Source organism: Cladophialophora immunda (genome assembly GCF_000835495.1).
Source record: "Cladophialophora immunda strain CBS 83496 unplaced genomic scaffold supercont1.4, whole genome shotgun sequence".
NCBI classification, from domain to species: domain Eukaryota; kingdom Fungi; phylum Ascomycota; class Eurotiomycetes; order Chaetothyriales; family Herpotrichiellaceae; genus Cladophialophora; species Cladophialophora immunda.
The window spans coordinates 680,887-700,366 of NW_015622544.1; the positions used below are offsets into that span (position 1 = coordinate 680,887).

General features: G+C 53.0%; 5 protein-coding genes across 6 annotated transcripts; 3 read left to right on the top strand and 2 right to left on the bottom strand.

Annotated features, from left to right (window-relative positions):
• The first annotated feature begins 6,433 nt into the window (after positions 1–6,433).
• On the top strand, positions 6,434–7,198 carry PV07_06622 (uncharacterized protein). The gene is made up of 2 exons (XM_016393615.1): positions 6,434–6,671; positions 6,779–7,198. The coding sequence occupies exons 1-2, from the start codon at positions 6,624–6,626 to the stop codon at positions 7,067–7,069; spliced, it is 339 nt and encodes a 112-aa protein (XP_016247034.1). The 5' UTR covers positions 6,434–6,623; the 3' UTR covers positions 7,070–7,198.
• Positions 7,199–7,206: 8 nt separating this feature from the next.
• On the bottom strand, positions 7,207–9,251 carry PV07_06623 (uncharacterized protein; the record flags this gene model as incomplete). The annotated part of the gene is made up of 2 exons (XM_016393616.1): positions 7,207–9,033; positions 9,075–9,251. The coding sequence occupies 2 exons, from the start codon at positions 9,249–9,251 to the stop codon at positions 7,207–7,209; spliced, it is 2,004 nt and encodes a 667-aa protein (XP_016247035.1).
• A 618-nt stretch (positions 9,252–9,869) lies between these two features.
• On the top strand, positions 9,870–11,925 carry PV07_06624. 2 transcript variants are annotated; one of them, XM_016393617.1, is made up of 4 exons: positions 9,870–10,021; positions 10,091–10,181; positions 10,232–10,396; positions 10,442–11,925. In XM_016393617.1, the coding sequence occupies exons 1-4, from the start codon at positions 9,918–9,920 to the stop codon at positions 11,552–11,554; spliced, it is 1,473 nt and encodes a 490-aa protein (XP_016247036.1). In that variant the 5' UTR covers positions 9,870–9,917; the 3' UTR covers positions 11,555–11,925. The 2 variants fall into 2 exon arrangements, with proteins under 2 accessions (XP_016247036.1, XP_016247037.1); XM_016393618.1 differs by having other exon boundaries at positions 10,091–10,170; positions 10,280–10,396.
• A 169-nt stretch (positions 11,926–12,094) lies between these two features.
• PV07_06625 (uncharacterized protein) lies at positions 12,095–14,446 on the top strand. The gene is made up of 3 exons (XM_016393619.1): positions 12,095–12,352; positions 12,404–12,978; positions 13,033–14,446. Exons 1-3 carry the CDS (start codon positions 12,295–12,297, stop codon positions 14,119–14,121), a joined length of 1,722 nt encoding a protein of 573 aa, XP_016247038.1. The 5' UTR covers positions 12,095–12,294; the 3' UTR covers positions 14,122–14,446.
• On the bottom strand, positions 14,267–19,231 carry PV07_06626 (uncharacterized protein). Its single transcript, XM_016393620.1, has 3 exons — positions 15,357–19,231; positions 15,143–15,262; positions 14,267–15,072 (listed from the first exon to the last, which is right to left on the bottom strand). Exons 1-3 carry the CDS (start codon positions 18,990–18,992, stop codon positions 15,055–15,057), a joined length of 3,774 nt encoding a protein of 1,257 aa, XP_016247039.1. The 5' UTR covers positions 18,993–19,231; the 3' UTR covers positions 14,267–15,054.
• Positions 19,232–19,480: the final 249 nt, after the last annotated feature.

Below are 19,480 nucleotides of genomic sequence, written 5' to 3' on the forward strand. Positions count from 1 at the left end.
ACTCCGCATGTCCGAGACCACCTGGCCAGCCACGGCGGCTACAAATGAGAAGGCACACCGTTGAAAGGACTCGGAATACGCACCCGCCTCTGGCGATGGTTGAATAAGCTCCGGAAAAACCGCAGTGCCACATGCCACCACCGTTGAGCGATTATTGTCCCGAGTTCTGATCCCACTTTGACATGCTGCGTGGGTCTGGTATCACCAGATCGTCGTCGGGCTGGCTCTCGGGTTGTCATCGGCGCGAGAACGACGACGAGACAGCAAGCGAGGACTGAGATCAAGATGAACCGGGTCACTGCTACTTCAGCTGACGGTGGCCAAATGCACAGGGGGTGAGAGGGTCAAGCAGTGGTCATACTACCCAGCAGTGACAGTAAGAGCTGGGCAGGCGGACTGATATCGTTGATGCCCGTATCCGTTTATTCGGGTACGGTTGAACACAGAGGGTTCAAGGTACGTGCCATTGGTGTATAGTCACACACGCATTGCATTCCACACAAGGAGGTGCTCTACTACTAAGCTATCCCACGGACAGCACCATGCGGCATGCCGGCAGAGAAGCGATGGCTCAACGAATCGGCTTTCTCCATGCAAGCAGAAGAGTCGTCGTGGCATGCGGTTGAGGGTCGCCAGGGAGTTATTAAGCAAGCCCTCGTGTGGTCTGGACGGTTGACCGGTTCTTACGTGAGCGGGGGACGCGGTTGCCAAGTCGCCGCCCAGACACTGCGATTGTGCATGAGCGCGAGGAGGACACCACTGGACAGTGGCGAGGCCTTCGGTAAGCATACGAACGAGGAGGGATGGATGGATGGAAACCAAGGTGAGGCAAGGCTTGGTGCTGCAGGACGGGTCTCAGCCTGATGGCTATGCCCCGTCGCCGCCATATCGCGAGGCATCTTTGTTGACGTTGACCAGGTGCCGCTGATTGGATGAGCCTTTTGCTGTTCTTCTCTCTCTCCTCGTATCAAACTCTTTCGTGTTCACGTCTGTCCACGGCCTGTGTCGCGCCCTGGAGGATCGGTACGCCTCAGAATCCTTCTTCCCTTCCGCTGCATTATCCATCCATGATCCGGCATGGCTATGACGATGGCGATGGCAACCTCAGCTGCCTCCGTTGCGAAATATAGCCTGGAAGGTGATTTTCCGCCGGGGGTGTTGTCGATGGGCGTGGCCGCGACGCGCACTGTCCGTCCACTCGGCAAACAAGCGACCAAGAATTTGGAATTGATGTTGGGACGGACGCCCGGCCTTGCATCACCTGTTGAGCAAGGTTGTGATGGTCGTGTAACCATGCCATGCCAAAACACTTTTGCCCCCGGAGACAAAAAGGGAATTATCTCTTCTTGAACAACGGCACGCAGGAATGGGTTAAGTCAGTACGAATACGGAGGCGTAAGCTGATTGCGACTCTCGGTTGCTCGGCGGCGCGACAACGCCAGCCCAAGACATGACATGGGAAAGGTCCAAGGAAAAGTGAGGGGACCGTATCCGGCGAAGGGGGAACTCCCGATCGATTACATGGCGATTTTACGAGGTGGGTGACGGTTGGGACATCCATGGATGGCGCTTTTGGCACCCGCCCCGTCGGCAGTTCCAGCTATGGCGCCGGTGTCAGATATGGTAATGGGGTGATCCCTTACTTTTTGCCACGTGGTTGAGGCTGATGAGGGTGGAAGATCAAGATGATGCATTGCTGATGCCCATGATGATGGTGGTGGTGGTGGTTAGAAATAACATGGGGGGAAGGGATACGGGTGCGTGCGTGAGATGCGGAGCTCGTATTCTAGGCGGCGTGACAAGACACCCGACGGGCCTGGGTAATATACGGAGACCCTCTCGATGGAATCCCTACCTGGGTAGGTAGGTATGCAGGACAGACGACGGAACACGGGTGCACGTGTGTGTAGCAAGGGTGGTAGTAGAGAGGTACTGCCCAAGTAGGTAGGTATGTTATACTCCCTCAATATTAGTGTTGTTTCAACAACGGCGGTTTTCTCCAACGGGCAATACGGGCGCCCGCGCCACCCCAGGCGACAGATAGGCGCGCCATGGAGAGCAGGAGGCCAGGCCGAGTTTCCTACCTACCTAGGTATGTACGTCCGTATGTACTCCTATTACAACACGAGGGTACACATTGGGAATATAGTATAGGCGGGCCATCGAAGGGGGGAATAGATGGGAAGACCGAGGATGCACGACCAGGGGGGATGGTCCAGCCTGGTCCTGGACAGGAGCAGGCCACTCTGCGATCCCCTCTCTCCCCTCCTCAACCAAATCTATACAGGTGAATGAGATATTTGCGTTGCCCACCCCGTCTCTTTCTCCGCGGCGACTCTGATGGCAATGACACCGTGACACCGTCGAAAGGCGGCGCGGAGAGCCAAAGTTTCCCCAAACGCAACAATAACATCAATATAGCATACTCGTACGTGCGTTAGGGAAATGGAACCGCGAATCGAAGTTAATGATCAAATGATATTTGTCAATAGAGGACACTCTCGCGGACAAAAGCAGAAGAATCCTGCAGGGGCACCCGAGGCTTAGTAATACGGGATACAGAGGGCCACCAGGGCGGCGTCGGCGGGCGAACAAGGCTCCGAGACGCGGCTGGGGAAAAAAGGGGGGGCGGAAAGGAGTTGAAATGACGGGCGTGGAGGGTGCATATTACATTACGTGTTACACGGAGTAGAGGCGCGAGAATTGAGATGGGGTTTGGCTTCGAATGACATTGTCACAGCTGTGAGAAATCCGTGGGCGAATTGTCCATTCTGGGACGTCATTTCAACCCATTTCCTCGCGCACCCGGGACTATTACCTTCTGCAAATGGGACATCTTATACAAGGTGAATCCGATCACAGCTACATTTTGGCAGGCTTCGAACCAGAGAGTGAGGAAGACCACGTAACCGCTCCAAACAGGCTTCGACCCAGCACTGCGGAGGATCTGCCATGCAGCGGACATTCAAACCCCCGGCTTCTCCTCCGGACAACTGCTACCGGAAGCGGTGTTTGAAGGATGCCGAATTCGCATGCTTGGGTCTCCGAAGGGTCTCGTCATCAGACACACACTCTCTCTCCCTCTCTCCATTCATGCACGCAAACAGGGAATGTGTTCGTGTAATTGTAGGGCCTCGCCCTCGCACACCTTCGCCTTATGGGGCGCATCGATCCCTTCGCACTGTCCCCAGCAGGAATGTGGGATGCAGAGAGAACCTTCCCCCCGTCGCCGCCCTCGCTGCAAGGCGCCAGTGCCATCACGCGGCATCGCTGCAGACCATCCTGTGGAGTTCGAGCAAGATCAGTATCCTCACTGAGAAGAAAAAAATTTCATGGACCTTCGAGCGGAATTGTGGCAATGTCGGCATTCCTTCGGCCAAGTCTTCGACGCGATACAGAGCAACAACGCACACTGGACCATTGTCAAGAACGGGCAAGTGGACATGACAGCTGTAAGCACAATCAAACCATGGCCACGTCAAGGAGGAGGCAAGTCGGAACAGTCAAGGACACAGCCCGATTAATGATCCACGAGACGGCGCTGAGAAATTGCTGTTTTCCGCAAAGGGAAATTGACAGCCTTGCCGCAAGACCTCGCGTCGAACAGCTTGGCGCTACCTGTGGCGAGGTCCGATGCGAAATGTGCGACCCCGTTTCCTGGTAACGAGTCTGGAGATCAAAATCCAAACGCTGGCCGCGGCTCCAGGTTGACACAGCCAGGTCATGAAATGTCTGGGCCTGGGAACGCAGCCTGTGCCTTGTCGGTGAGCGCTTGCAGTATTCGCCTCGTTAAGCCTATGCAAATTTTTCGCTAGCTCCCAAGGATTGACCTTAGGCAAAAGCTATGCGCATCTGCATATCATCAGTCGTGCATGACCGCCTTTGCATAATGAAGCGAAAGGGTATGAGCATCGCAATTCCCTTGTGTGGATAAAACGCTGAAACGTGTGGACACGGACTGTGGTAGGGGTCCCTTACATTCCAATCAACTCCACATCCAGTAGTTGGTCTCGTCTTTCCGCACTCAGAACTTGGACCGAGAAGACTGGGGCCGCAAGATGGGCACCCTCATGGATAGGCATAACACAGAGCGGACGACTTCGTCGAAATGCCTCATCTTGGCCAGACACTGTAGGACCATCCACCGTTACCTTTGGAGAAATGAGAAGCGAGGGTTGGGAGCAATGTTGCAGTTTTGGCGGGAAGAATGTCACCTTCAGTCGTGTTGTTGGTCCCTCACATCTCTCCGTCACGGATCCCAAGTAACTGGCAGTCCTTCAGCACTGGTCTAGCTGGACTGACCTCGTGAGGCGGGCGAGTTTGCTTTTTCTTTGGCCTTCTGTAAACGGTTCCCGCTAATATACGACCTACCTCCGAAATCGTCACGATGTCTTCATCTACGCGCACGACCAGGCGCCCACCATGTCGAACTGCCCGACTGACCGACATCTCTTCTCGATTGCTTCAAAGTATGACTTCCTGACCGCGATTAAACTTCAGAGGTGGAACTGCTTATTGCGCGAAGGTGATGATGCGTAGCCACACATTGTATGAAAACGTCTCTGCCGACGGAAAACGAAGCAAGACATCCATGCCAGTTGAGTGGATACTTGAGCTTCGTTCTTTCTGTGCGGCATCCAGGAGAACTTTGTGACCGAGGAGTCGATGGTCAGTCAACGAGACGTCTTGCGCAACACGAGTTTTCTGATACGTAACAAGGCACCGGACAAGGCCTCCAACATTCAACACCGACCGACACCTGCATTGCACGACAATTGCTTGTTCATCCATCTACTCCGTACACAGGTCGGAACAAGAAGGAGCCGACTTGCTGGTCGCTGTGCTTGTAGATGGAGATCCCTGACTTCAGAAGAGGTGCGGTTCTTCTAACAAGACGGGATGCCTGATTATTGCTATTCTCGTGGAACACGCACATCGCGTATTGGCAAAGGAGATCGGACGAGCTGATAACCCCGAAGAGCGATAGCTTGATGCAGGGTTTCATGAACCTGCTCGCAAATTCCCACATGATCTCAATCAGACCACCCTGTGTAACTGTCGTAGTGGACTTGAACTTTTAATCTCGTGGCCCTCCCGTAGTCATCGGCAACACCGGCCGCTTTCCGAGCTGGGTCTTCTTCCAGAACACCAAGTTAGGGCGCCTGATCATTCAAAAGCACCACCAAGCCTGCGTTGCAGATACGACGTTGGTGTTGGCACTTGCTCAACCTGGAACATTGCGCTTGAATCCGGAGCGTCCCGCGCAACGTTGGGCGGTCGGGAGGGAGTGACCGCTCCTGGAGAACCCGTAGAAGCTGCGATGGCGGCTGAGGCGGACGAAAGAAGGGTCTGGGCTGTCGAGTGGAAAGCCTTGCAGCAATTTGGGCCGGATGTGGTCGAGCACAATTTGGAATTTTGTATGTCCTCGGAAGGCTTCCGTATGATTATGCGGCCAGCGCGCGTTGGGATGGTGACCCCGGTTCCGAGCTCGAGATCCCACAAATATGATGTGCGAGTGTTAGGGTCTGGTTGGAAGGCCTAGAATTTGACAATACAACGACAGCTCCTACAATCAACTGGATGATCGAATGATCTGGTGCCGTCAATTGCCAGAAAGCCTCCATGGACATATGAGCAAAGCTTCGGAATGAGCATGAATCCTGACAAGCCAGAGCCGAGGTCATCAGCGGCCCCAGACTCGACGTGCGTGGGAGGCTGCAGGAACGCCAGTGGTGGATGGTTCCAGTTCACGCGTCCAGCGAGGTCCTAGCAAGTCTGATGAACGGCTATCGACGCTCGTCGTAGATCGGGTTTGTCTCAGCCTCTTTTCAACTGTACAGATCCAGGCCCTCCAGCAAAGTCGGCGGGCAAGAGCAGAAGGAGAGGGGCTTTGGCATGTTCCGTATTATTGTTAGCTTCTCCCAGAATCAGGGAACATGATCGTGGCTCTCGGAACTGGCTGGCTGGCTGAAATTGTCCGGAGGGAGGGAGGCTGTCGGGGCTCATTTCGCCTGGTGGTCGTCAGAAAAAGGCAAAGGTATTGCATCTGAGCACTGGCTACGAATGTGTAGCTCATCATAAATGCTGCAAAAGGTGAGGCAATCGAGCATCGAGGGAGGACCGCGGCTCCAAAGCGCTGAAAGATTGGCGATGTGAAAGGCGGTGACGGCGAGCTGGTTTGATTGAGGGTTGATTTGTTGTCAAGAATCCTCTATAGACGGTTGAAGGTGGTGCAGTGGTTCATCAGAATCGTGGCACAGCGGGCAACGAGGCCTCGAACAAATTGAGAAGGAGGAGTATGGATGATGATGGTTATAGTGACGGTGGTGGCCATTGGAGACTTCAGAGGAGTGACAACATCTTCTCCGCAGCTACAGTACTGTACAACCACGGATTCAGCGTTCAGCCACATCCATTTTCACTTCCAACCCACGTAACACTTCCATCTGCCGTCCGTATTATGTGCTCAGCCCGTTAGCGGATTTGACCCTCACATTCTCCCAAAACATTGCCTGCCGCGAGAAGTGGTCTGCCCGATACTGCGCCGAAGACACAGGTCACCCAAAGTCCGCATGTTTCATCCACCAGGCAGTGACCTTCCCGCCGCCACATAGAGAAAAACAATGCAGGTCGCAGCCTTCCTATCGGATCTCAAGTCTCTTAGTGTCTGTGTAAGTGAAGCTCGGCTGAAGACATTCATTCTGCATGTTCGATAGTTTGCCCATCTCGATGGATGTCCCCAGAGATGCGAGAACCTGGATTGACTTGCGTCTGGCAGTCTCACGAAGCCGCCATCGCCCTGGTCAAGCCACATGTTATCACGACAGGCGATGTGACAGATCGGGCGCCAGCCAAATCTGACGATACAAATGGGCAACCAGTGCAACCTCCACCGCCAGAAGACCAACACAATCAGGACCTCCAACGTGCAAACGAATTGGTCTCACTCCATTACAATGTCAAGTTGAAATATCTTGAGACAGGGCCTGATCCAGAGCTTGTCCAGGCGGGCGAGGATGTCGACCAGGTTATAGCTGCCTTGTCTGGATCAGACAGACAGTCTAGATAGCCCGCAGAAGTCAGCAGGGTCAAATTTGCGCCGGATGATGATGAAACGATGGGGTGAAGTCTACGCGACTATAGCCTACAATTCTCTCGCCTTTCTCAGAATCACGATAATGATATTGCTATCTATCCCATCGTACTTCAGCGCTGTGTGTCTCCTACGGCTCCAGGCAAAGGATGCCCATTGATGCCATGAGCTTGCAGATGCTCTGGAGCCGTCGGTAGCGCAGAGTCTGTGGCCGCCCTCTGGCCGCCAGCTCCAAGCAACGGATTTGAACATTGGCACTTGAATGCTGCGACTTGAGCTCTGCTGCGCGCATGTCTTTCAATCACGCCCACGGTAGGCCTGGTCCGCTGGAGCTGCAAGCGGTCATACCTTCGTAAATTGAACGTCCCTTTCAGTCCACGACACGATGAGCACCTCTGAATGTCCTCCACCCCCACATGAAATCTGGCGCCTGCGATCTTCTGATTGAGCCGTTCTTGTTGGGTAGCTCTCTTGCACCTATTCCTTCTCCCATAGTTGCGGATCAGGTCACTCGCGCCATCTAGAGGCAAAGGAACGTCAGGCACAGGTTTCCCGGCCGCGTTGAGCTGAGGGTGGACCACGCTGGCCAAGTCCCGGCCCAAAATGATCGCAAGCAGATGCTTTCTGACAATGACTCGGCGCGCTTTCTGGATGACCCTCTTTCTTTTGCCGATCTTGCCTGCTACTGGTAAGACAGATACCGAAACTGGGAGGGTTGAGGCCACTGCATCAATGGGTACTGCATTCGTGGCTGATGTAGGATCCACGGGAAGCGGGCTGAGCTCCAGGACAGCCGTAATAGGATTTGATACAGCTTTGAGCGGTGTAGTAGTCGGACTTTGTTCCTTTGCTGTCTGTACAGTTGTGGGCGACATACTCGAACTGTTCGTGTCCGCCGCCCCTGGTGAATCAGACATGACTGTGCCGCTGGGTCTGTGTATTCTGATTTCTGGGATCGAGAACGGTCTGGGGTCATCGACTTCAGAGGAAATCGCCGCAACAGGATCAAACGGGTTCTCTGATTTGGTCACGGAGGTTGAAGCAGGCTCTTCAGAGCTCGGATCTGCTTCCTCAGCTTTAAGCTCACGTTCACTTTCGGGAGAAGCGGTATCTGCAGGACCAGCGGGGTCGAGAGCTGGTTCGGTTATGGCTTGAGAGCTCAAGACTTCTCGAGGCTCTTTGAGCGGCTCAGATGTCTCATGATCACCTCTCGGCTTTACTTCTGCTTCTCTGGAATGGTGATGAAGAGGGTCGGGAACCTCTTCGGGAGAGCGTTCGTGAGGAGGAATAAAGACTTGTCCTGAAGCTGATACGTCGGCGCTTTGGGGCGCAGAGATTGATGCCTCTGAAACGTTCAAGCGGCCTTTGCTGACTCTTGCGAGGAAGGGCAGCCCCAATCCTGCTATTATCTCCTGATTCTCACTGGCTCGGATTGCTTCAGTGGTTGTCTGTTCTGACAAGGTTTCCTGCCGACGGCTCATTTCCCGCGTATTTGGATCAAAGCCGGCAGTACTGCTTGACTTGCTTGCTTCTCTATCATTCGAAGTCGACATCTGAGTCTCAAACTCAAACGACCCCGCAGATTCGATGGTGGCAACAACCGGAAGCTTGACGCCTTCTGGAATAATTATCGATATAGACCGTGCAGATGCCTTTACCTGAATTCGTGGCCGGTCCGTTGCTGGGTAGCATTCGGGTGATCTATGAGAGGCTCTTGGGTCTAGCGAGCTATCAGAGAGCCTTCTCTTAAGCGCTTGCTCAATGAAGTGGATTTCTTCTTCTCGGAGACCCCGTCCGCGGACGGCTTTGTCAGGGCGATAGCCGGGAGAAGTCTGCTTTTGTGATTTGAGCGCGCTCGAATATCGTTCACGCAAGGATGGCGACGGACTCGTAAGGGCGTGTTCGGATGGAGCTGTGGGTGCTCTGCTGAGTCGGTCTTTCTGGTGTCGTCAGTATGTGATGAGAACGCAACTGGACCTACTAACTGTCTCGAAATGCCCAATGAGTGCTTCAACAGACTGCTTTTTCGGAGCAAAAGGGTTTCCCCAGGTGGGTTTGGGCAGCGTAGCTGAGCCAATTCGACCCTCTGGGGCTTTATGAAAGGTGTCCCTTTGAGAATCTGAGGTCGATACTTGCGGGACCTAAGCCTGTCAGACATGAGCAAAGTCCTCTATCTCTCGGAAGTAGTCCATGCCAGCTCTTTTTGTCTTTGCAGATACTGTAGAAGTTCTTCATTGGGGAAATGAGCCAGGGTTGGAGAGGTGGGTGCGTGGTCGCAGGCAGGATGCTCAGGCCAGGGCCAGCCTAAGCCGGTGGAATGAGGAGAATAACGTTTAGTTGAGGGGGCACACGGACAAGGTGTGCTCATTACTCATATTGAATGAACGTGGAAGCAAAGCCATAGGCGCGTCTAAGTAAGCTGTATAGGAAACATGAAGAGAGCACAGCGTCAGGCAGATGCAAAGGATCGAAGAATACAAGGAAGAAACCACGAACGCTCTTGCGTGACAATCGAAAGGGAAAGACCTAACCATCTGGCGCCTTACACCAATGCTGACGACAATGTCTCCATTCTTCCATTGCGGCAGTCGCCATGATACGACAGTTAAAAACCCCCAGCTTTTACGCTTGGGAGGCAGTCGATACCACGAGGCTGAGGCGTGAGGCTGAGACCAATAAGCGGGGTCGCTTGACCTTCCTCCCTTACAACCCACCTCCGCCTAGTTGCTCGACTTTGCCAGTTTGGAGTCTCCAAGTTTCTCCAGTCTTTTCAACTGCGCTCGTGTGCCCGAACCTGTGCCTGTGGACGCACTTTGGCGACATCATGGCCACGGCAGTTGACCAGAAACTGCTTCGGCAGACCAAATTCCCCCCCGAATTTAACCAAAAGGTTGATATGAAAAAGGTCAACGTTGAAGTCATGAAAAAGTAAGCTAGGCATCAAAGGCTACTCGCCAGTCCCCTCTGGAATGAACGGTTTCTGATGCGGTGTTATAGATGGATTGCAGGCAAGATCTCCGAAATACTTGGCTCGGAAGATGACGTTATTATCGAGCTTTGCTTTAACTTGCTCGAGGGTTCGCGTTTCGTATGTCGACGTCCCCTCAACTCTCGTCTGTTCTGGACTAACAGCCCCAGCCTGACATCAAAGCGCTCCAAATCTCGCTCACCGGATTTCTTGACAAGGATACCCCCAGATTCTGCAAGGAATTGTGGAACTTGTGCCTGAGTGCACAGTCAAATCCGCAAGGCGTCCCGAAGGAGTTACTCGAAGCCAAGAAGCTGGAGTTGATACAAGAAAAGGTACAGCGATCGCGCGATCATGTTGAACTCCGCTGATGTGGCCAGATCGACGCCGAGAAAGCCGCTTTGGAAGCCAAAAATAAAAGACAGCAAGAAGAAACTCAAGAGCGGGATATCGATTCCATCCGACAGCGTGAGCGGGCTGAGCGTGGCCGTGGTCGCCGTGGTGGTGGTCGGGGCGGACGAGGATACGATACACGACCTCCGAGATACTCGAGGTCTCCTCCGCGTCGAAGAAGGTCTCCGTATAGAGGCCCTCCATCCCGTCGGGAGACTGACACATATGTTCCTGGGAACCGAGGCAGAGGTGGTCGGGACATTGGCCGAGGACGTTCGGCGACGAGATCTCCCTCTCGCCCCATCTCTCGCTCGCCTTCCTTGCCGCGTTCGCGTCGTGCTGGCCGATCCGCGTCAAAGTCGATTTCCAGATCCCGATCCCGATCCCGATCCCGGTCCAGGTCGAGGACAGCGCCATACTCGCGGAGCCCATCACCAGGACCCAGGAGAGAACGGGATTCAAGAAGCAAGAGTCGGACCAAGTCACCTCGACAGAGGGGGGAAGGCAGGCTGAGAAGAACACCCGAATCACCTGGTGATAGACGCACACGATCTCCAACACGTTCTGATGTCTCACGCTCACGGACGCCTAGAAGACGACGGTCACGCAGCCGGACAACCTCAAGTCCGAGTCGAAGCCCGAGCCCCAAGCGGCGACGATACCGTCGAGATCGCTCATACTCATCATCGCGGTCAAGGTCAAGATCACGGGACAGACGGAGGGATTACAGAAAGGGTGACAGACGTCATAGGCGATCTCCCTCATACTACTCTTCTGATGACAATCGAAACAACAGGCGCGCTGATATTCTCAGGGGCCGCAATGCACGCGATGTCCGTCGATTGAGCCGCAGCCCCGACGAGTACCATTCTCGACGAAGAGGCAGTTCGAGTCGAAGCAGGAGTCGCCGCCCACACCATAAACGACGGCGATCGCTACAGAGATATGAGCCCGCTGCGCGCAGACAACGCAACACTTCGTCGGACGAATCGTCGCCTGAAGCAAAACGTCGGAGACGTGATCCATCAGACGATGAGGCGATGAAGGACTCACCTGGTAAGCAAAGTGTGGATAAGCATGGTGATGGCGACTCCGATTAAACTTTGGAGAATCGAACTTCATCTGCATGCCGACATGGTGATTTGCAACTCGAGAGTGTCGCCGACAGTATAACCGACGGCGAATCTTGCAGAACAACTCAAAGTGAATCGCGGCCTCGTGATAGAACGAGCTCAATGCGATACCGAGTGCTGTTCAGTGGCAAAGGCAGAGATACCAGTCTTGAAATGGCTGGCAGGGACACTGCTCTGCTCTGCCTATACCGATGTCCCCTGTGTTACGTACAGTTCTTCAAAGTGCAGGATCTGGCCCTCACTGATTGGCCATCCCACAACCCGCCATCAAGTCAATCTGTAACATAAAAAGCACAACATCGAAATTGCATATAGCATCACAATGTTTCCTGCTCACATGGTCTCTGCCCTCTCGCATCACGTGATTGGACTTAACGCCGAGCTTTTTTGTTGGTAACTCCGATAAGGCGACTTCTGCGTAGTGCACATCCCGGCCCGGCTTCGACGACTTTCCCCTTTTGGGCCTCTTAGCGATCTGGGTTTGAGTTCTGGAACCTGACACCTGAACGCATTCCTCACGCTCCCTAATCCCTCTCTATACATTTCGTAATTCTACACCACGACACATCTTCAGTTTTATCATTTGACTCGGTGATCGCTTCGGATTTTCCTCGTTCATTCCCGGACCGGCTTGACGCCTTTTCAATCATTCTACTTTCGACCCCCTTCGTTCCTTTCCTTCCCATTCGCCTCTCACTTCGTCCATCATGAGCTCCGGTCCCAGACTAATCAGCAATGCTGCAGCTAGGAGACTCCTTTTGCAATGTCAGTGTCTGCGTCGACTCCGGAATTGGATTCCGACTGACTTGTGAACAGCATACCCTCGTCCTTCGCACTCTCCGCTCTTGAGCGTCTACTCCTCTCGATCCAGGTTCGCCAGAGACCTCCCCCTAAAACTCTCAGCAGTGGCTATTGCTTTGCCGCAGAGGAATTATGCAACAGAGACAACCTCGCATGGGCCTGACGGCGGCCCTCCTCCAGGCTTCAACATAAATGAGGCTAAGAAACCATTGCCAAAGGATGAGGCCAAGAAGTCATCAGAAGCATCGCCGACCCCGTCGGTCGCAGAGCTGAAGAAGTCCGATGAACAGCTACATGTCCCCAAAATGACGGCTACTGCGACCGCCAAGACCAATGCCATGGAAAAAGCCAGTCTCAGCGAGCTGGCTGCTGAAAAGGCCGCTTCTGCCCAGTCCGAGAAGGAGCAGGCAACGGAACTAGCGGCCAAGAAGGAGGAACCCAAGAAACTCACTATCGGCCAAAAGATAAAGAAAGAACTTCAGCATTACTGGGACGGAACGAAGTTACTGGCCGCGGAAGTCAAAATCTCCTCAAGGCTTGCGTTAAAAATGGCCGCAGGATACGAACTTAGTCGCCGAGAGAACAGACAGGTAAGCAGTCCTTGATCGCCTTGTGCATGTGCGGAAGTGTTGACAATCGATCAGTTGCAACGGACAGTTCAAGATCTCGGCCGGCTAGTACCCTTCTCAGTTTTCGTCATCGTCCCGTTTGCAGAACTCCTGCTACCGGTCGCCCTGAAGTTGTTCCCGAATCTGCTTCCCTCGACATTCGAAGGCCAGAAAAGCCGTGAAAAGAAAGCTGCCCATCTCAGGGAAACCCGCAAGCAAGTCTCTGCTTTCCTGCGCAACACGCTCCGTGAGACCGGCCTACCAGTCTCTGCCGTCAATGCAAAGAAAGAAGAGTTCACCGAGTTCTTCCGCAAAGTCCGCGCTACGGGTGAATCTCCTTCCAGAGAGGATGTTATTAAAGTGTGCAAGATTTTCAAGGACGATTTGACGTTGGACAATTTGTCTCGACCACAGCTTGTGGGCATGTGCAAGTACATGAATCTCAATACCTTTGGAACGGACGCCATGCTGCGGTATCAAATCCGCCACCGCATGCGTCAGATCAAACGCGACGACAAAGCTATCTCCTTTGAAGGCGTCGATTCGCTCTCTGTGCCAGAACTCCAAATGGCGTGCGCCTCTCGTGGGCTTCGGACCCATGGTATGTCCCCCGGCAAGTTGAGGGAGGATCTGCAAATGTGGCTCGACCTCCGTCTCAAATATAACATTCCGTCAACACTTTTGGTGCTCAGCAATGCGTATATGTACACGTCTGGCAAAGACAGTGAGATCGACTCGCAGATTGACGCACTGCAAGCAGTGCTGAGTTCCATCCCCGAGGAACTATTCCACGAGATTGAACTCGAGGTTCACAATGCAGAGGGGGCGGCAACAAATAAACAACGTCTGGAGGTGTTGAAGGAGCAGCAGGAGCTGATTGAGGAAGAGAATGAGCAGGCCGAGTCAAGCAAGCAGACTTCAGAGGCAAAGGGCGAGAAGAGCGCGAGCCCGACTGTTAAAGATGATAAAGACATCGATGAGAAGCCCAAGCCCAAGCCTGCGGATGCTAAACAGGAGGCCAAGAAGGCTGATGCGAAAGAAGAGGCCAAAGAGGCGGAAGAGGATGTCTCGGAGCAGGGGAGGCAGGAAGAGAAACAGAAGGCCCCTGAGGACAAGAAAAATTAAATGCGCTTCTCCACGGCAGAAGATTTCTCTCGTGGCTTTCAAGCGCAGAGATATATTTCATTTGGCTCTCGACTTTTGAGACTTTGATCTCGCCGACGCCAGACCATGAGTCGGTCAAGCGGATTATAACTTTATATAGACTCAGCTCAGCAGTTTGAACGTGCTCACCGGTACGGCACTGACACAGGGAAAATGAGGGCGCAGGGGAGCATGATGAGACTGAATTCATGTGGCCCCCCAACCGGACGGAGTGACAGAAGAAAGGCTTTTGAACGAATTCCATAGAGTTGACAACATTCCAATCCACATCTTCGATTTTCTGATATTTTGTCCACTTGTGATTATTGCGGGACAAAGTAGGAAAAGGACGAGCACGAGCGCCAGCAGGCTCAACCGACGTTGTGTATTGTACAGATCAACAATGCACTATCAGCGCCTTTCAGGTGTCAGGGATTCCCAAAAGAGACGACAAGTAACAGTGGCCAACCAGGCACAACTCATCCGTTCGCCTCATTCACAGCACATATCTGACGCATCGCTCTTCTTGCAGTGGCAGCAGGACACATATGTAATCAACCGATCCCCCATCAATCCATTACACATCGCCACGTCGTCAGGTCAGTAGATGGGCACAGAAATGGCGTACCAGGTTGCGTGACCCGGCCTGACCATATCGACATTGGGGTCCAGGAACCTTTTGCAGCATAATACGTTGAATTCTCGTGGGTATTCGTCGTGAAACTGGCCGTGTTGAGAACGGGTCTGTCTTCCCGAGTATAAGAACTGTCCTTGTCCCACCCCTTTTCATGTTGTGCCGTAGCCTTTCCTCGCGAGATTGTAGCACAATAAGTCGTAATACAGCGCGAGAAGTCCGGTTTTCCAACCTCGCCCGAGAGATTCGCACAAAGGAGGCGTTCCAATGCCTCGAAATGATCAGGCGTATTTCCTCAGCTGAAGTTCGTGTTAGCACCTCGACATAGACCTCCACAACAATGGAAAAAGAAGGTAAAGAGCGACTTACATCCAGCGTCAGAACTTTGGAACTGTTCGCCCCTTGATCCCTATATACCCCCACCAGAGCCTCGCTGCCCTGAAAGAAGCCAGTCTTTAGACTGATCACGATGAACTGCATTCCCGGGGCCTATTATGTTACAAGATATCGTTAGCTCCACATCACATATAACTTAGCCAGATATGCCGCTTCTTGTGGCTGACAACAAGGGGAAATTGCTCACCGCATGATTCTTCACGTAATTCACCAACTTGCCCACATTAGCATTGTCCAAAGCCGCATCCACCTCATCCAGGACAAAAAATGGACTCGGTTGAAAACTATGAATCGCAAAGAGCAGTGCCAGTGCTGCCATTGTCTTTTCCCCTCCTGACAAATGCTCCATATCCCGAAAGCGCTTCGTGGGTGGCATAGTGTGGTAATTCACACCGGTTAGGTACGGCTCTTCCTCATCGGCTGTAAGGTACGCACGTCCTCCAGCCGGGAATTCGTCCGATTTGGTCAGGTTGGAGTAAATGGGTTCGATTTGTTGCGAGATGTGGCTGAATGCCTTGTTGAAAAGTTCATTGCGCTTTTCCATCGTATCCTCGAATTTCGCTTTGAGGTCACGGTATCTCGTGCGTGAGTCTTCGTATTCCTGCTCTGTGTCCCGGGCACGAGCTTCGACAGCGGCAAGACGTTGTGCGGCGTGCGCATTGGGCTGCATCTTATCCAGAGTGGCATTTAGTTTGGCAATGTCTTCTTGTAATTTGGACTCCATTGCTTCGCTGTTTTCCTCTTTGAGTTCGTCATCTAGCGCATCAAAATCAGGTTCGACACCGTAGTCGTTGATGGTAAATGTCTTGAGAGCGGAAGAGGTTGGCTCCTCCTCATCCGCCCCCATCGCTTCGGCATCCTCAAGAGGCATGTCGTTGATGGGCACGCTGTCAAGGGTTGCGGATTGCTCAGTGAGTGGAATAGCGATATTTTCAATCTTGCAGCGGCGAAGAAGGCTGTATCTCGCTGCAGAATGGCGTTGCATTTCTCCTTCAAGAGCATTGATTGCTCGGAATGTGCTCTCCATCTCTTTGGCGCGCATCTGAAACTCTGCCTTCTGCTTAGCCAGCTTTTCGCCTGCCGCATTCAGGAGTTCCCTCTGTTCATCCAGTTGAGCATGTAGCTCATCAAGTTCGTTCTTCAGTGTGTCGATGTCGTCTTGGATGCCTTGTCTCTGTTCATTCAGGTCGTCAATCGTCTCTTTATCACGTTGTTCCTTGTCTCGTAGAGCCAGGAGACGGTCATCTGTCTGCTGAAGCCGGGTCCTTTCAAAGTTGAGTTGACCTTCGATTCTGGACTTCTGTGTGACGAACTCGAGCTTCTTCTGAGCAGCTTCTTGCTGGAGTGATCCTTGTCGAGCTTCATAGTCTCGAATGTCTTCGAAGCCGTGCTTTTGGCAGAAATCCCCGAAGATTTCGTTTTCCACATTGCTCACGGATTCTTGGTATTCCAAGATGTCTTCGTCAATCTTTTGCAGCTTGTTCTGTTCCTGTCGCAGCTTCGGCCGTTCCTCTGCCAGTTGCTGCTTGAAGTGATCGACCTCGCGCTTCTTACTCTGAAGATTCTTGTCAAGGGCTTCGAGTTCTTCTTTAACATACCGCAGTCTGCTTTCAAGACCGCTCAGCTCATTTTGGAGCGTCTGTTCCTCTGCTCGGCGAGAGCTTTCCTGTGGCAGAGCAGCGAATTCCTCCGTTAACTTGTCTTTGAGCTTGTTGAGCCTATCAACTTCGGCTTCGTCCCAACGTCGAGAGGGTTGGTCTTTGCCACGACCACCAGTCATTAGCCCGCCTTTGTGGATAACACTGCCATCTAACGTGACAGCCTTTGCATCGACATGGCGGTTGTAACACAGGTCTTTCGCTATGTTGAGATCATCGCACACAATTGAGTTACCACAAGCATATGAAATTGCGCGCGCAACAGACTGGTCGTAATCCACCGTCTCGATAGCTGGACGCATGCCTTTATGCATGCCCTTCAGATTGGAGTTCAGTGCTTTGACCTGGATTGTGTCAAGGGGAATGAAAGTTGCTTGACCTGAGCGATGGTCTCGCAGATACTCGATGCATTGCTTGGCCGTTGCCTCGGTGTCCACAACCACAGCGTCGAAGTTGCGACCTAGCACTGTACTAACAGCTTCCGCAAACTTCTTCTGCTTGGGCCTGCACAGTTCATGAACGCGGCCCTTGACACCGGGGTAAGTGCGTTTGAGCATAGTGATGGTCTCCCGCATTCTCCCCTCCTTTTCACTCGTCCGACGACCATCGTCAGCTTCCAGAAGTTTTCTAGCCACTTCGGCGAGTTTCTCATCAAGCTCAGTTCGAGTCCGTGCTGCCTGTAGTCGATTAGAAGAGGCAGCGTGGAGCTCTCTCTTCTTCGCGTCGATCTCCACCTGTGCTTGTTTCACTGCTTCCTTGACTGCGTCTCGCCGTTGGTTGAGCGCACCACATTCATTCTCGAGGGAGCTCAACTTGAACTCGGTACTTTGGACACTGTTTCTCAGATTGCTGCAAGTGGCCTCAATTGGAGCTTTCTCGCTCTTGAGCCTCTCGATGCGATTCAGGTCGGCGGAGGCACGCTTATTGAGTTCTTCGCGAAGTCGGGTGTACTCATGAAGATCAGCATCGGTCAACTGACCACCTAACCGAGAGGTATTCTGCTCCCATTCTTTCTGCCATTGAGTCTGCGCTTTGTCGACGGTCTTCAGGTCTTTTTCAAGTTGCGCCACAGCCGCTGCCTGCGTATTCCGCTCTTTGATGATCGTGTTCGCTCTATTCGCGTATTTGGTGAGCTGGTGGGTGGAGACAGAGATCTGCTCATCAATCGGCACAATGGACGAAGTTTTGTCTTCGATCTCCTTTTCTTTACTCTTGATCAACTTTTCCATCTTACCGACGCCTCGTGAAGCTTGAGCGTGTTCCCTCTTTGCCAGGTCAAGGCTCTTTTCGTGTTTCTCCACGCCGCGACGGTATTCTTTCAGTTCCTCTTGGTGCTTCTGGATCTCGGCGCTGGACTCCTCGATTTGGCGTTGCAGGTGATATAGTTTCCACAAGACATGAGTCACAATCGCTTCATCCCGCTCTGCGGCTTTCTTTTGAAAGTTGTCCGCTTCTCGCTTTTGCTCCTGGTACTGACGGATCTCTGCGTTGATACCTCGACGTCGATTAAGCTGGAACGCCTGTTGCTCAGCTGCCTGATCTAGCTCTGCCTTTAACTGGTCATAATCAGCTTTATATTCAATGCTCCCCGAGACTTGTTCTATCAAGCGCGTCAAATCTTGAGGTTTCTGTATGGCAATGGCCTCGACATCGCCCTGAAAGACGAGGAAATTGCGTGCCTTGATGAGGATGTTCTCTTCTTCCAGCGAATCGTTGTAGTGTTGGGCCGTGACAATGCGTTCGTTAATGCGATACTCTGAGACACCCTGGTTGGTGATTGCGCGCTTGTACTTCTGCTCCATACCAGCGTCATCTTCATACACAGCCATCACCCAGGCGGACTTGGGGTCATTGCGCTCTTGTGTGCCGTTCGTCTGCGATCCATCTTCTCCCTCATCATGACCGTTCACTCCGTTTGCCTCAGTCTCGCCATTCGCAACAGACTTTCGTAGAACCCGACCTCGGTAGACCAGTTCGCGCAAATGGGTAGATCGAAGATGGGATGACTTGATCCCGAGGACGAAGGAGATGGCGTCCATGGCGTTTGATTTGCCTGAGCCATTGGGACCGATGATGGACGTAAAATAGGCATCGCCAAAAAGTAGGGTATGATGATCCTTGTAGGATTTGAAGTTGTAAAGTTCGAGCCTGCTGAGTTTTCCCATCTTGGGCTTGATCGTCGAAGAGGAGGTGGGCTCGCACGAAAGGTGAGTTGAATCTGAAGGGATCAAAGCGCAGACATGGAGGATGACAGACCGCAGGTAACAGAGTGGCAGGGTAACGGTGAAGGGAGGGCGAAGTTGAGACACGCGACGATGCGGTTGTGCTGGATCGGGATATTGGGTGTGCGCGCGCCCTTGGTGTGTATCGACACCGATGAACGAGACGCGAGCGAGATACTTTCGTACTGATAGAACCAGTACGCGAGGCAGGGCAGGGCGCGTTGGAAGGATGGGACAAGGCGAGTTTAATGGCCCAGCTATGCTTAAAACAGACTAGGCTCTCGAGGTCGGCAGACCCTGAAGTGCGGGTGGTTTAGGCTTAGTAAGTGCCTTGGGGAGCCGTAGTACCGCCGAACGTTGGGAGCACCAGGCAATGCTAGGCATGCCAGGGTGCCTGCGGGTGCTGGGGGTGCCACTGTGGATGCCTGTGG

Excerpts from the sequence above, each read along its gene's own strand:
- PV07_06622 (XM_016393615.1), top strand. The coding sequence starts at position 6,624 with ATGCAGGTCGCAGCCTTCCTATCGGATCTCAAGTCTCTTAGTGTCTGT. Across the intron at positions 6,672-6,778 it reads TCAAGTCTCTTAGTGTCTGT|TCTCACGAAGCCGCCATCGC; the intron begins GTAAGTGAAGCT and ends TGCGTCTGGCAG.
- PV07_06626 (XM_016393620.1), bottom strand. The coding sequence starts at position 18,992 with ATGGGAAAACTCAGCAGGCTCGAACTTTACAACTTCAAATCCTACAAG. Across the intron at positions 15,263-15,356 it reads ATTACGTGAAGAATCATGCG|GCCCCGGGAATGCAGTTCAT; the intron begins GTGAGCAATTTC and ends GTAACATAATAG.
- PV07_06624 (XM_016393617.1), top strand. The coding sequence starts at position 9,918 with ATGGCCACGGCAGTTGACCAGAAACTGCTTCGGCAGACCAAATTCCCC. Across the intron at positions 10,182-10,231 it reads TGCTCGAGGGTTCGCGTTTC|CCTGACATCAAAGCGCTCCA; the intron begins GTATGTCGACGT and ends TAACAGCCCCAG. Across the intron at positions 10,397-10,441 it reads TGGAGTTGATACAAGAAAAG|ATCGACGCCGAGAAAGCCGC; the intron begins GTACAGCGATCG and ends TGATGTGGCCAG.
- PV07_06625 (XM_016393619.1), top strand. The coding sequence starts at position 12,295 with ATGAGCTCCGGTCCCAGACTAATCAGCAATGCTGCAGCTAGGAGACTC. Across the intron at positions 12,353-12,403 it reads TAGGAGACTCCTTTTGCAAT|CATACCCTCGTCCTTCGCAC; the intron begins GTCAGTGTCTGC and ends ACTTGTGAACAG. Across the intron at positions 12,979-13,032 it reads GTCGCCGAGAGAACAGACAG|TTGCAACGGACAGTTCAAGA; the intron begins GTAAGCAGTCCT and ends ACAATCGATCAG.